This window comes from Temnothorax americanus, unplaced genomic scaffold (genome assembly GCF_048541705.1).
Source record: "Temnothorax americanus isolate GAGA-0224 unplaced genomic scaffold, ASM4854170v1 Scaffold166, whole genome shotgun sequence".
Taxonomy (NCBI): domain Eukaryota; kingdom Metazoa; phylum Arthropoda; class Insecta; order Hymenoptera; family Formicidae; genus Temnothorax; species Temnothorax americanus.
The window spans coordinates 33,153-47,767 of record NW_027509303.1 but is presented as its reverse complement, the minus strand read 5'-3'; the positions used below and the strand labels follow the sequence as shown (position 1 = coordinate 47,767).

General features: G+C 42.9%; 1 protein-coding gene and 1 pseudogene across 1 annotated transcript; one reads left to right on the top strand and one right to left on the bottom strand.

Moving 5' to 3' along the window:
- The first annotated feature begins 4,045 nt into the window (after positions 1 to 4,045).
- LOC143895706 (uncharacterized) lies at positions 4,046 to 4,931 on the top strand. Its single transcript, XM_077403018.1, has 2 exons — positions 4,046 to 4,537; positions 4,893 to 4,931. Exons 1-2 carry the CDS (start codon positions 4,046 to 4,048, stop codon positions 4,929 to 4,931), a joined length of 531 nt encoding a protein of 176 aa, XP_077259144.1.
- Positions 4,932 to 11,366: 6,435 nt separating this feature from the next.
- LOC143895705 (sentrin-specific protease pseudogene) lies at positions 11,367 to 12,249 on the bottom strand (annotated as a pseudogene).
- Between the last annotated feature and the right edge of the window lie 2,366 nt (positions 12,250 to 14,615).

The window sequence follows — 14,615 nt, the reverse complement described above, 5'->3', positions numbered from 1 at the left end:
CACTTGCACTATGTGCTCCGTGTATGGTTGCACTATGGGACCTTGATTTCGGCATGTACGCTCGCCTAAAACACTTCGTTGAGAGACGCGGAACGACGGATGGCCGGTATTGTTCAAGATGTCGTGAATCATTGTTTATGATATTTCCGCGTAATATGTGCCCGATTTGCACACGATAAGAAAAAAACATTATCGCGGCTCTTAAAAGTTGATACTTGGGGCTAAAGTTCTTGTGGCGAGTAAGCGGTATAAAAAAACATTTTTTTTTTTCAAAAAAAAAACAGTAAACAATAATTTCGAGGCAACAATGGATGTAGATTCATCCGACGAGGATCGTCCGTTGTCGTCGGACAGCACCTATAACAGCGATGAAGACAATAACCGTAGAGAAGTTATGAAAAAAATAGTGTCGCGTCCCGAATTTTTAGCGTTGGATGGACGTACAAAGTGTTGCGCAATTTATTTTTATTTTGAATACGGCTCAGATAACTTGTGTTATTCGTGTATGATCGCTTCACCAGACACTGGTGAGCACATACGTGAACGTCGAGAGCATGTAACCGAGCCGTACGACGTAATGACCATTCAATTTTGCACAGATTGTCGTAATACTCCATTGTTTCAAATATATCCATGCAACATGTGCCCGATTTGCATGAAGTAATAAAAAACATTATCGCGAGTGGGACATTATACATAACGTGCACAACATGGTGTGGATAATTGAAGAGGAATCTGTGGAGCCTCCAAAATCTGACGATGATTTAATAATGGAATGTATTACAACAGATATCACCGATGGTTTGCGTGAAGAAGATCAAGGAGTGAAATTGACGGATGTGCAACGAATATCGCCGGTGCAGTTTCTTCGCGATCGCGAACTCGGTATACGCGGAACCGGTCAACGCTTCGCTAGACAAAGAGTCGTTATCAATACCGATTCTCCTTATAAGTGGGATTCTAACGTTAGACGAAAAGTGTATCGACGGCTGCGGGACGAGTGCGTTAGCGAGGAAGAATCACGTGCAGCTCGCCGTGCTGACGTTGTGCCGTATCATATTAGACCTATTGTTGACTATCGCTATTGGGCGTCTAAATTTTGTGAACAGCTCTATGATTGTGAAGCAACATACATTAAGATTCATACAGGTATTGGGAAATACGTCGAATTGGTGGTGATGAACAATTCGATACGTATGTATATGTACCCTGCCCGTCTCAATAATCCTAATCATCTATTGATGTTTCAAAGAACCTATGAACGTGACTTTGATGATATTGATAATTGGGAGAATAATCATGGATTTAATGTCCCCTACTTCAGTTCTGGTTCTTTTATGTCTGCGCACTATCGCATTCAAAGTGGCAAACGATATTGTTCAGCGTGCGATCGAATCACGTGCAAGTGCTCCATCGAAGAATGTGACGTGATTTAAAAAAGAGACAGTATTAAAAAACAAAAAACATGGAACATCTCGATAAAACGGAACGCGACCTGGTGGAAGGATCCAACCAAATCGCTACCTTGGACGAATATCTCGCATGGGAACAGCGATGCGAGAAGTTTATTGAGCAGCTCGAAGAAGACTGTCGTTCCAAACGTCCGCGGGTCTCAGACGGCTCTCAGACTGTCGGAAACAGGTCACCTTTAGTGGCAAGAATCGCGCGACTCGATGGTGCGAAGACTCTATTACAGAGACGGTTCGTACATATCGGTGGTGAGCACGCGGCGGGCAGTAGTAGCGGTAACGAAAACGCGGAAAGACTCGTTTAGCGAGAGATCGATGCCGCGTTCGAATGACGTGTATTGACCGGTGCGGTGATAAATATCAATTACATCGAACCGCGAAAATTTCTCGAAGACGCCGAAGTCATCGTGCTCGATCATGTGCGGAACGTCATGCAAAGACACGCAAGTGTAAAGATAAACACCGTGTTCAACGGCGAGTTTGTGACGGGTGACAAACGTGCGAACAAAAGTGTCAGCACAGGAAACCGTGAACTCTTTCGTGCGTCCGATCTGCGCGAGTGGTACGAGCTACACGTTATTGAGCCTACTTTATCGCGTCTCGAAGAGTTTCAGGAACGCGATAGCGGATGGGCGTTGTCGCGTATACTCAATTTGACAGTGAACGTGAACAAGTACAATCCTTTGCGCGCGGGATGTTACATCAATTTACCGCAAAAAATTAAATCGAAAAAAGCGGTGATAAACGTGCAATCGATGGACATAGCGTACGGCGTTTATCTCGGGAATAATAAATTGATGCTCGGTAATAAAAGTTTTGACGTGGACAAAGCGGATAACATTTATATCGACGGCGTACGATACGCCGGCACACCCGGTATTTACGAGTTGATCTTCAAAAAAATACCCGATGACGCGATCTACACGGAGGACGATAAGATCAAGTACAGGAGCATATTGTTGGCAACGAGTGCTCATAAATACAAGCACGATCCTCTCGGGCGACTAAAGGGCAACGTGGGATTCAAGTATTGATTTGTAATCTTACCGTTGATGTCTACCGAATCCAAGAAGAAAAAATCCGGAAAGGGATTATCCATGCCTCGCGCGATGACGCTAACCGACAATAAGATTGACTACGTGCACTGGGACGACCCCAACGAGCTGGTGGATCGTCTGCAATTGCTCGACGCTTCGCGTCAAGCTGGCAACAATGCCCACGACAACGAGATCATGTCGATCATCGAGGAACTTCGCGAAGCCGGGCTTATTATAAATTAAACCATGCGACGGCGATCCGTTCAATCAGCGTCGAAATGCCGATCAACAAATTTGGATTGTTCGAGCACAGCGGAGACGCGACGAACGCCATTTCGTACCAACGGTGGAGCGGATTAATGAGAAATTTCGTGCGCAATAACGCTCTGTGTCGCGCCGCCCCGGACTTTGACGCAAAGTCGCGCAAGATTCGTCGCGTAGCGCAACCTGAGACTGACGGTGACGCGGTTAACAAACTGTACGTTGATCAATTCTTTGAAATATTGAACAATCAACGAAAAGAATCAGACGAGAAGCTGACTGCGTTCGAGAAAGATCTGCAAGCATTACGGACTGCGATAAACAAGCTTCGCCATTCGACTACCGTTGAATCGGACGCGATAACGAACAAGAATGGACAAACGGTTCAGCAGAAACGACTATCGAAAGGCGTCGAGTGAAGAGAAGCAACGGTTCATCAACGACGGCGAGGAACGGCAACGAACGACTCGAGAACGGTTGTCGGACGGCTGTCTAGCGGTTCGAGAACGGTTGTCGGACGGTTGTCGAACTGTTCAAAAACAGCTTAAAAACGATTACGAGCGGTTTAGAAACAGCTGCGAACTACGCGGAGACAGGAAAGGCTACAAACGGCTAGAGAACGTCGACGACGACGACGATGAGTGGTAAGAAGCAGTTAACTGACGACGACGACGACGACGAGCGACAACGAACGATTCACGAATGGTTCAGAAGCGGTTACGAATGGTTCAGAAGCGGTTACGAACTGTTCAGAAGCGGGTACAAACTGTTTGGAAACTGCTACGAACGATGCACTAGAAGCAGAAACGGCGACAACGAAACATGAGACCGTTAAAATCGACCGATGCGGATAAAAATATCGAAAAGCGACGGTTGGTGGACGAATTGCACGCTCCGGCGAGAAGAAATTTTCCCCGCAGACACGTCATAGTGCGAGGGTACGACGACCTGTGGCAGGCTGACATCGTCGAGATGCGTCCGTACTCGCGTTTCAACGGAGGCTACCACTACATACTCACCGTCATCGATGTGTTGAGCAAGTACGCGTGGGCCGTGCCGCTCAAGGGTAAAGGCGGCAGCGAGACAGCCGACGCTATCGCTGAGATAATTTGACGCAGCGGCAGGTGCCCTAGTAATCTACAAACCGACATGGGGAAGGAATTTTACAACACCGACGTGCAACGTCTCGTGAGAAAACACGACATCAATCATTATTCCACGTATTCGGTGTTGAAGGCGTCGGTCGTCGAGCGATTCAATCGTACGTTAAAAAACAACATGTGGAAGATGTTTACGCTCAACGGAAATTACAAGTGGGTCGACGCGTTGCCGCGACTCGTGTCGGATTACAACGCGCGCAAACATCGAACCATCGGCATGCGACCCGTCGACGTTACCCCCGCGAAAGCCGAAAGACTCTTGGCTACGGTGTACAGCGCGATAAAGATCGCGGGTCCGGCAAAATTCAAAGTGGGTGACTCGGTGCGCGTTAGCAAATACAAAACAATTTTCGAGAAGGGCTACACACCGAATTGGACCACCGAGGTGTTTAAGATCGTTAAAGTGCAGCGTACCAATCCCGTAACCTATCTACTCGAGGACTATCGTGGAAAATCCGTCTCTGGAGGGTTCTACGAGCACGAGTTGCATCGCGCGACTTATCCAGACGTGTATCTCGTGGAGAAAGTACTGCGCAGAAGGGGCGACGAGGTTTACGTTAAATGGCTGGGATTCGATGGATCGCACAACTCATGGATACACAAGAACAATGTTATTTAATTCGTGTAAACTGTATTTTTTTATTCTTAACATAAAAAAATGCAATATCTAATATGTAATACATGTAAAATGTTTGAAATATGAAATACATATAAAGTACGTAAAAAAAATATATGAAATACACATGTGTAATATCTTTATTATAATATTCTTTCCAATACTGTAATATAATACTCACAATACGTTACGTTATACTACATTCACACACATTCATACATACATACGTTATACTACTACTACTACTACATTTAGTGACTTTAGTCGCCCGAGAGGATCGTGCTTGTATTTATGAGCACTCGTTGCCAACAATATGCTCCTGTACTTGATCTTATCGTCCTCCGTGTAGATCGCGTCATCGGGTATTTTTTTGAAGATCAACTCGTAAATACCGGGTGTGCCGGCGTATCGTACGCCGTCGATATAAATGTTATCCGCTTTGTCCACGTCAAAACTTTTATTACCGAGCATCAATTTATTATTCCCGAGATAAACGCCGTACGCTATGTCCATCGATTGCACGTTTATCACCGCTTTTTTCGATTTAATTTTTTGCGGTAAATTGATGTAACATCCCGCGCGCAAAGGATTGTACTTGTTCACGTTCACTGTCAAATTGAGTATACGCGACAACGCCCATCCGCTATCGCGTTCCTGAAACTCTTCGAGACGCGATAAAGTAGGCTCAATAACGTGTAGCTCGTACCACTCGCGCAGATCGGACGCACGAAAGAGTTCACGGTTTCCTGTGCTGACACTTTTGTTCGCACGTTTGTCACCCGTCACAAACTCGCCGTTGAACACGGTGTTTATCTTTACACTTGCGTGTCTTTGCATGACGTTCCGCACATGATCGAGCACGATGACTTCGGCGTCTTCGAGAAATTTTCGCGGTTCGATGTAATTGATATTTATCACCGCACCGGTCAATACACGTCATTCGAACGCGGCATCGATCTCTCGCTAAACGAGTCTTTCCGCGTTTTCGTTACCGCTACTACTGCCCGCCGCGTGCTCACCACCGATATGTACGAACCGTCTCTGTAATAGAGTCTTCGCACCATCGAGTCGCGCGATTCTTGCCACTAAAGGTGACCTGTTTCCGACAGTCTGAGAGCCGTCTGAGACCCGCGGACGTTTGGAACGACAGTCTTCTTCGAGCTGCTCAATAAACTTCTCGCATCGCTGTTCCCATGCGAGATATTCGTCCAAGGTAGCGATTTGGTTGGATCCTTCCACCAGGTCGCGTTCCGTTTTATCGAGATGTTCCATGTTTTTTGTTTTTTAATACTGTCTCTTTTTTAAATCACGTCACATTCTTCGATGGAGCACTTGCACGTGATTCGATCGCACGCTGAACAATATCGTTTGCCACTTTGAATGCGATAGTGCGCAGACATAAAAGAACCAGAACTGAAGTAGGGGACATTAAATCCATGATTATTCTCCCAATTATCAATATCATCAAAGTCACGTTAATAGGTTCTTTGAAACATCAATAGATGATTAGGATTATTGAGACGGGCAGGGTACATATACATACGTATCGAATTGTTCATCACCACCAATTCGACGTATTTCCCAATACCTGTATGAATCTTAATGTATGTTGCTTCACAATCATAGAGCTGTTCACAAAATTTAGACGCCCAATAGCGATAGTCAACAATAGGTCTAATATGATACGGCACAACGTCAGCACGGCGAGCTGCACGTGATTCTTCCTCGCTAACGCACTCGTCCCGCAGCCGTCGATACACTTTTCGTCTAACGTTAGAATCCCACTTATAAGGAGAATCGGTATTGATAACGACTCTTTGTCTAGCGAAGCGTTGACCGGTTCCGCGTATACCGAGTTCGCGATCGCGAAGAAACTGCACCGGCGATATTCGTTGCACATCCGTCAATTTCACTCCTTGATCTTCTTCACGCAAACCATCGGTGATATCTGTTGTAATACATTCCATTATTAAATCATCGTCAGATTTTGGAGGCTCCACAGATTCCTCTTCAATTATCCACACCATGTTGTGCACGTTATGTATAATGTCCCACTCGCGATAATGTTTTTTATTACTTCATGCAAATCGGGCACATGTTGCATGGATATATTTGAAACAATGGAGTATTACGACAATCTGTGCAAAATTGAATGGTCATTACGTCGTACGGCTCGGTTACATGCTCTCGACGTTCACGTATGTGCTCACCAGTGTCTGGTGAAGCGATCATACACGAATAACACAAGTTATCTGAGCCGTATTCAAAATAAAAATAAATTGCGCAACACTTTGTACGTCCATCCAACGCTAAAAATTCGGGACGCGACACTATTTTTTTCATAACTTCTCTACGGTTATTGTCTTCATCGCTGTTATAGGTGCTGTCCGACGACAACGGACGATCCTCGTCGGATGAATCTACATCCATTGTTGCCTCGAAATTATTGTTTACTGTTTTTTTTTTGAAAAAAAAAATGTTTTTTTATACCGCTTACTCGCCACAAGAACTTTAGCCCCAAGTATCAACTTTTAAGAGCCGCGATAATGTTTTTTTCTTATCGTGTGCAAATCGGGCACATATTACGCGGAAATATCATAAACAATGATTCACGACATCTTGAACAATACCGGCCATCCGTCGTTCCGCGTCTCTCAACGAAGTGTTTTAGGCGAGCGTACATGCCGAAATCAAGGTCCCATAGTGCAACCATACACGGAGCACATAGTGCAAGTGCACCACCCGTTGAATAATAAAAATATATTACGCAATGTCTTTCACGTAAATTTAGCACTATTCTATCGATGACTTCTTCATGATTGTCGTCGTCGTCACTGAAGTAGTCACTGTCGTCCGTTAACTCGCGATCCATATCGGAATTATTGTCATCTCCTTTATCGTGAAAAATATTCTTCTGTATTGAATACTTGACACAAAAAAACTTCACCCTCGAATATGAACGTTCGCGTCGCGAAAACTAGCCGAAGATTGATCCACAAGATGTGGATCCATAATCATCCTCGCGACAACGGATGCTATGCGTTCGTATAATTATCGTTAGACATATTTTGTTTATACATTCCAGCAGCCGGATATCGGCGCTCGCATTTTGTAATATGCCGCGCCATAACCGAATACCGCCGCGACGGTTAAATCGTAATCGGCAGCGGCTCTTGAGATCATTGCGGAGTCAAATGTCTAACTCGCTGTTTTGTTTATATTCGCCGATAAAATTCCAGCAGCCGAACGGCGCCGTTGTAATACCCCCGCGCCGATAAAGTGACGATCCCCCACCCCGGGGGACCACCTTTGGCGTAGAAGTGGACACCTACCCCTTCCCCCTCGGCGGTACCTCTTGTCAATACGAGATATGTTTATTAATATTTAATAAACATGTCCCGACACGCTCGCCGACCCCCCCCCGGTCCCCCTCACCAACAAGTCGTCCCCCCCCGCCCCGCCCCGGCTGACCCCTCGCCACCAAGTCGTCCCCCCCCCCTCCGGCTGACCCCTCGCCACCAAGTCGTCTCCCCCTCCCCGCTCCCCCTCGCCAACAAGTCGTCCCCCCCCCCGGCTGACCCCTCGCCACCAAGTCGCCCCTCCTCCCCGCTCCCCCTCGCCGCCAAGTCGTCCCCCCCGCCCCGCCGCGGCTGACCCCTCGCCATCAAATCGTCCCCCCCCTCCCCGCTCCCCCCCGCCACCAAGCCTCCCCCCCCCCCCGCTCCCCCTCGCCAACAAGTCGCCCCCCCCCGCCCCTCACCCCCCCTGAGATCCCCGGCCTAGGACTGTTATTGTTTTATCTACTTAGATCGCTGTATTCACCCAAGGTTTGAATGGAGAACCGTTGCCAGACGTTCACGGCGTGCGCGTAATCGCTCTCGGATACGGTGTCACCGGTCAAGGAACTGTAAAATGAATCGCGCGGTGGTAAACATTTATCATCCAGCTTTTCGACGCAGTCAATGTACTCATACGGAAAAACACCTTTTCGCGTCAATAATTCAAAATCGTTGTCGGATAACGTGGAAAATTTTGAACGTAGAATTTTTAATTTATCATTATCTAGAAAGGATGACAATTTTGCGAGACTCGCGCTCAGAAATTTATACGAGTCGATAAATCTTAACTTTATATCGTTTTGCGAATCAGATCTTTTCGTGGTGTCTTTCACGTGTTTAGTAAATGAGATGTACTTTTCCTTTGTTATAGGCAGTACATCGATTTTGCCTTCAAACGCGGTAGCTATCTCCTTGATAATGAAATGCGCGTCATAGCCCGACAGATTGTGGAATATTACTGGGATGAAGTGAGAATCCTTATAATTCAAATTGCATGTCGAATGTGCGGGACCTCGATACCTACCGGTTAAATGACAGTGATCGCGTACCCGCGTGTCGTCTGGCGCAAACGGTTTCTCGCACACGTAACATTGCGTCGCACTGTTAAATTTTTTCCACTCGTCTCGCGTGAAATTTGCCATGGGTACATTGTTGGACAAGATGTTCTTTACTCGATGCGCCAATCCTTTAAGTTCCTCGACGAACCACGCGACGCAGTCATTATCGCGACGAAATCGATACGCGGATAATGAGTCGTCGTATGAGCAATGCACGTAATACCCGACGCTAAATACCTTAATGGTGTTGGTATATGCCGGACGTTTCAGGATCCGCTGCCGTCTTCTCCAGGGTACATTCCAGGTCGGCGTATATGATCAACGGAACTCGTTCTTTCCTGCCGTAGTTGTTGAATTGCAACCACTTGTCGTTATCACTCGGTAACTTGATCGCGCAGTCGTTCATCTCCCGACAGTCAATGATGTGGACTTCCAATTTCTCGTTCGTGTAGAAATAGTGCAAACATCTGTAAATAATGAAATTTTTTTTATATATTTATTTACATAAAAATTATTTTTATTTTTATTAGGATGTATACTCACCGATCGCAAAAGTATTTCCGGCTATGGTGTGTGCTCAATTGCGGGCTAATAAGACGCGATAAATTTTTTATCCAGGCGAAATGTCCTACGTTAGCATCTTGCGGATCTTCCACGTACAACAAATTTATGTGTTTGTTGTTTATCTTTCGATCGGTGAGCCGTATTGGCAGGATAGCAAGTTTCTTGTTTTTTTTCTGGATGGCATATACGTTGATTGAAATGCCGTTGAGATCTTCAAATTTTTTAATTTGACGCAACGACATTGGAAATTCAATGCCTTGTAAATTTAATGCTGTTTTATATGAAGGGTATGAAGATTTTCTATATGTATGTTCCACGACTGGATACAGCGCGGCGACCACCGACCACGCGAAACATGCATTGTCTGTAGATTGCACGTTAATCACCGCTTTCTTTAATTTAATTTCTTTCGGTAAATCGATGTAACACCCCGCGTGCAATGGATTATATTTGTTTATATTTAGCATTAAATTATGTATACGTAATAACGCCCACCCGCTATCACGTTCCTGGAATTCCTCCAGCGTTGCTAAAGTGGGCTCGATAACGCGCAACTTATACCACGCTTCCAAATCGGACTCGCGAAAGAGTTCACAGTTTCCCGTATTGACACTTTTATTTGCGCGTTTATCGCCCGCCACGAACTCACCGTTGAACATTGTGTTTATTTTTACACCGTCATGTTCTTGTATGACGTTCCGCACATGATTGAATACAATGTTTCTCGCATCCTCGAGAAATTTTCGCGGTTCAATGTAATCGGTATTGATTACCGCACCAGTCAATATGCGGCTTTCGAAAGCCGTATCTATCTTGCGCCATCTGAGTCCTGTCTCACCCGCACTGTATCCGGCACCCACATGCACGAAACGTTGGCGTACTGAATCTTTTTCACTTTTGATTCGTGCGATTTGAGCCACCAACGACTGTTGATCGCTGATTGATAATCGACGCCGTTTATTTCCACTTTGTTCTTCCAACACTTCGAGATATTGATTGCATCGCTGCTCCCACGCACTAAATTCTTCGATTGAATTCAGTTGGGCGGCTTGCTCCAACAACTCTTGCTCCATATTTCCTTCGATCCAAAGATTCTAAAGACTGCTCGCTCGCTTGCTTGCTTGATAATACTATGATTTTAACACTATTTTCCATCGTTTTATACTTTTCTTCTATCGCTTTTTCTTTTTTCTTAATCATTTCTTCCTCTTCTACTTTACGTCACAGAGACGTGACATTCCTTAAACCCTTTGGGTCTCAATAAGTAAATAAGCTATTTGCTTATTGGTAAAAAATTTCGTTCGAATGATAACATAAATCATGTCCCGACACGTAGAGTTCCTCGAAGGATGTGGCAATTGCAGGTCATAATTATACCTGCCTACCATCTGTGTGCGCTCAATTCTATAACATTTATCTCTTTCATGAATAATTTTCGGCCGGATGTACCTCCACGGAAAAAAAAACAAAGAATTTGTTCATCCCTGTTTTTTAGCATCATGTTGAGAGATACCTCCGCCACCAATAATAGTATATCTACACATCTGGTGAAGAAATCTCAAAATCTCAGGTACTTGCACTCGTGCGTAAAAGAGTTTGACCATCTTTACTCTCTCCCTCCCCTCCTGAGCAGCTATGAGGGCGGATGTCCCAACATGTATTTTTGTATTTTTATCTATTTTATTTAATTTTTATAAACTACAATTTCTCATGTATATACTAAAGGGTTTTTCCCATAAATAAAGATTATTATTATTATAATATATGTATGTATGTATGTATGTATGTATAATACTAATGAAAGGAATATTAATCACACATTTTTGTATTTTATATTTCAAATATTTATTCATTATATAATTTTTACAAAAGTTTGCCATTTATTATTTCCCTAAACATTTTGTCTCTAAAGTACGGTATGTCATCCTGCGTAAACGTTATCTCCCTGTTTGCACAGATGTACTCGGCGAACATGCAAGAGAATACACCACAATCGCTACCGTTTGTCTGTTGCGGAATGTTCTTGGCGGAATAAAATTCCCAATCACGCATATCATAAGGTTGTTTCTTCTTGTCAAGACTCTCATTTTGTAAATATAGTTTTAGCGCAGCCAGACATTTCGGATTATCATTGCCCATACTGTCGTAATAAACAATTGTCTTATCGCGAAAATCTATTATTGCCATACACCAGTGAACGTACAAATGTACAGGTACAACCACAAGATCCTGCGCAAATATGTCGACCTTCCTAGTCCATCGCTTTAGCGACGAGTGACCGCCCGACAAAAGTTTCGAATAAAAAAACGTATTCATCGCGAGCACTTTCGGATACACGTCGGAAGATGTTCCTCTGGCGATCAGCAGGTTCATATAAAAGTTTATCACTTCGTCGTTCAACCAATTTGAGTCAGCCAGCGTGTAAAGATCCTTCCGCGTGAGCCTCAGACCGAATCCTTCCACCGCCTTCATATTGTGGAAACCCTTGGCAAAAAAAGTATGATGTTACAAAATTATGTCATAAAATTATATTACACTCCATTATTTTTAATATTAATTTGTATATTTGTATATTTGTATATTTGTATATTTGTATATTTACCTTGATAATCTGATTGCATCGCTGCTTATTTAATTCTTCCCACGTATTTAACTCTTCCCACGCATTGATTTGTTCCCACGCATTTAATTCTTCCATCGCATTGTGCTCCATATTTTCAAGTTGCTCGCTTGCTTGCTTGAGCATACTATGATTCTAACGCTCTTCTTCATCGTTTTCTTCAATCACTTTTTCTCTTTTCTCTATCATTTCATCCTCTTTTACTTTTACGTCACAGAGACGTGACATTCCTTAAACCCTTTGGGTCTCAATAAGCTATTTGCTTATTGGTAAAGAATTTTGTTCGAATGATAACATAAACCATGTCCCGACACGTAGAGTTCCTCGAAGGATGTGGCAATTGCAGGTCATAATTATACCTGCCTACCATCTGTGCTCAATTCTATAACATTTATCTCTTTCATGAATAATTTTCGGCCGGATGTACCTCCACGGAAAAAAAAACAAAGAATTTGTTTATCCCTGTTTTTCACCATCTTTTTGAGAGATATCCCTACCAATTAAAGTATATCTACACATCAAGTGAAGCAAATCTAAAAAATCTTGGATACTTGCATTCGTACATTCGTGCGTAACAGTCTCGTGCTGCGTGTGTACTTGGTGCGAAACACTATCGTGCGTCTTTAATATTTTGTGTCATCTCTCGTCATCAAGTTCATTTTTATAATATAATACATTAAAATGTCTGATCATTTTGACGACGTTGTGGCTGATGGAGAAGAAAAAAACGCGCTGTCAGACAATAGCGCTTATGAAACTGCGGATAGTGACGATGACTGCAAAGAAGTCGTCTTTAGAGCCATGTATCGTCCTGAAATTTTGGCGTTCAATGCGCGCACAAAATATTACGCCATTTATATTATACAGACGGTTCAGGATCAGGACACAAGGATTGTGCTTTATGTATGAATGCATACGCGGACACTGAAGCTGAGCCAGTATATGTCGTTCGAAGGCATATAAGCAAAGCATTCAACGCAATACGCCATCGTACCTGTTGAAATTGCAGACAGCCGCTGTATACAATATATCCATGCAATATATGTCCTATTTGCACGAAATAGGATATATGTTGCATGGAAACGTGAAGCCTGATGAAATATCAACGTAAGTATTACTTTTTAAAATTATTATTATTTTTTTTTTTTTAATAAACCATTAATCTATTTTGTTTTTCTACAGTTTCAGAAGGCTGGTGGATCGTGGGAGGGGTCGGTGGGAGTCTGGCATAACCACCCACCTCGCCCCGGGGTGGGGGTATCCAATGCAAGATTTCCCTTCGGAGAAAAAAGGTACTCGGACCCAGAAAAAAAGGCCCAGTGGACCCAAGTGATCTTGCAAGCTTGAAGACTGCCTCTACCCGCCTCTATTGTTTGAGTCACGTATACATTGCTATCTATTTGAGATTAAAGCAAAAATGTAAATAACGAATAAAAATTGAATATTATCATAAATAGTGGCAAAATTATTTTTCAATCTCTCTTCCGTTTTCATCTAGCATTAGCCTCCTCTATGTTTAAATTATAGTTTTTTTGTTGTTGATTTTTTTTTGTTAAACGTGGACCTAGAAAAAAAGGTCTTCGACGTCATCTCTTCCTGCGTTTAACTCAATAGTTTGAGTCACGTAAATTTTTTTATTAAATAATTATATTAATTAAATTAGGTTATAAACATTATATCAATTTATAGGTTATAATAAATTAAATTAATTAAATTAGGTTATAATGAATCATAACCTAACTCAATTAATTTAATTATAACCTATAAATTAATTTAATTTTTATAACCTAATTTAATTAATATAATTATTTAATTAATGATGCCAACATGCCGCTATCCCCCTCCACGCCGATGACGTCATCCCCTCTTCACGCCGGTGACGTCATCCCCCACCACGCCGGTGACGTCATACCCCCACCACAAAGCGGCCTAGAACGCCCATATTTTACCTACTTACATCCATTAAAAAAAAAAACGCGAATTTTTGTTTCATGACTTCTGGAGCCTCTAAAGTATTCAAACTTTGGTTCACTTTACTTTCTACCATGCTAACAATATTTTCCACCAAATTTAAAGTGATCTCTATAACTGTCTGTACATGTTTTCGCGTCATAGAATTATAATTATATAAATGTAATAACGAAGAAGCAGCAGCTTCCTGTATTCCTTTAAACTGAACATTATAAGAATCGAAGATACTGGTATTTGCTAATGTTTCATCTTCATTGACGCACGCGCTATCGTCTCTATTATTTAAATCCATATTTGGCCACGTCCTATACGAAAATAATAAATGGTTGCAGAGTCAAATTTAACGCAGCTGCTCTATTCCTATGATGTTCAATATTATTGTATGTTCAAGATCAGTGGGACTCTGGAATAACAAGAAATAAACATTACTTTCAGCTCAACTGCAGCAATTGTATTTGCATATGTATAAAATTATTTTGCGTATAATATAGAGAAATATAAAAATAATACTTACATTTACT

Excerpts from the sequence above, each read along its gene's own strand:
- LOC143895706 (XM_077403018.1), top strand. The coding sequence starts at position 4,046 with ATGTGGAAGATGTTTACGCTCAACGGAAATTACAAGTGGGTCGACGCG. Across the intron at positions 4,538-4,892 it reads CATGGATACACAAGAACAAT|ATCGCGTCATCGGGTATTTT; the intron begins GTTATTTAATTC and ends TCCTCCGTGTAG.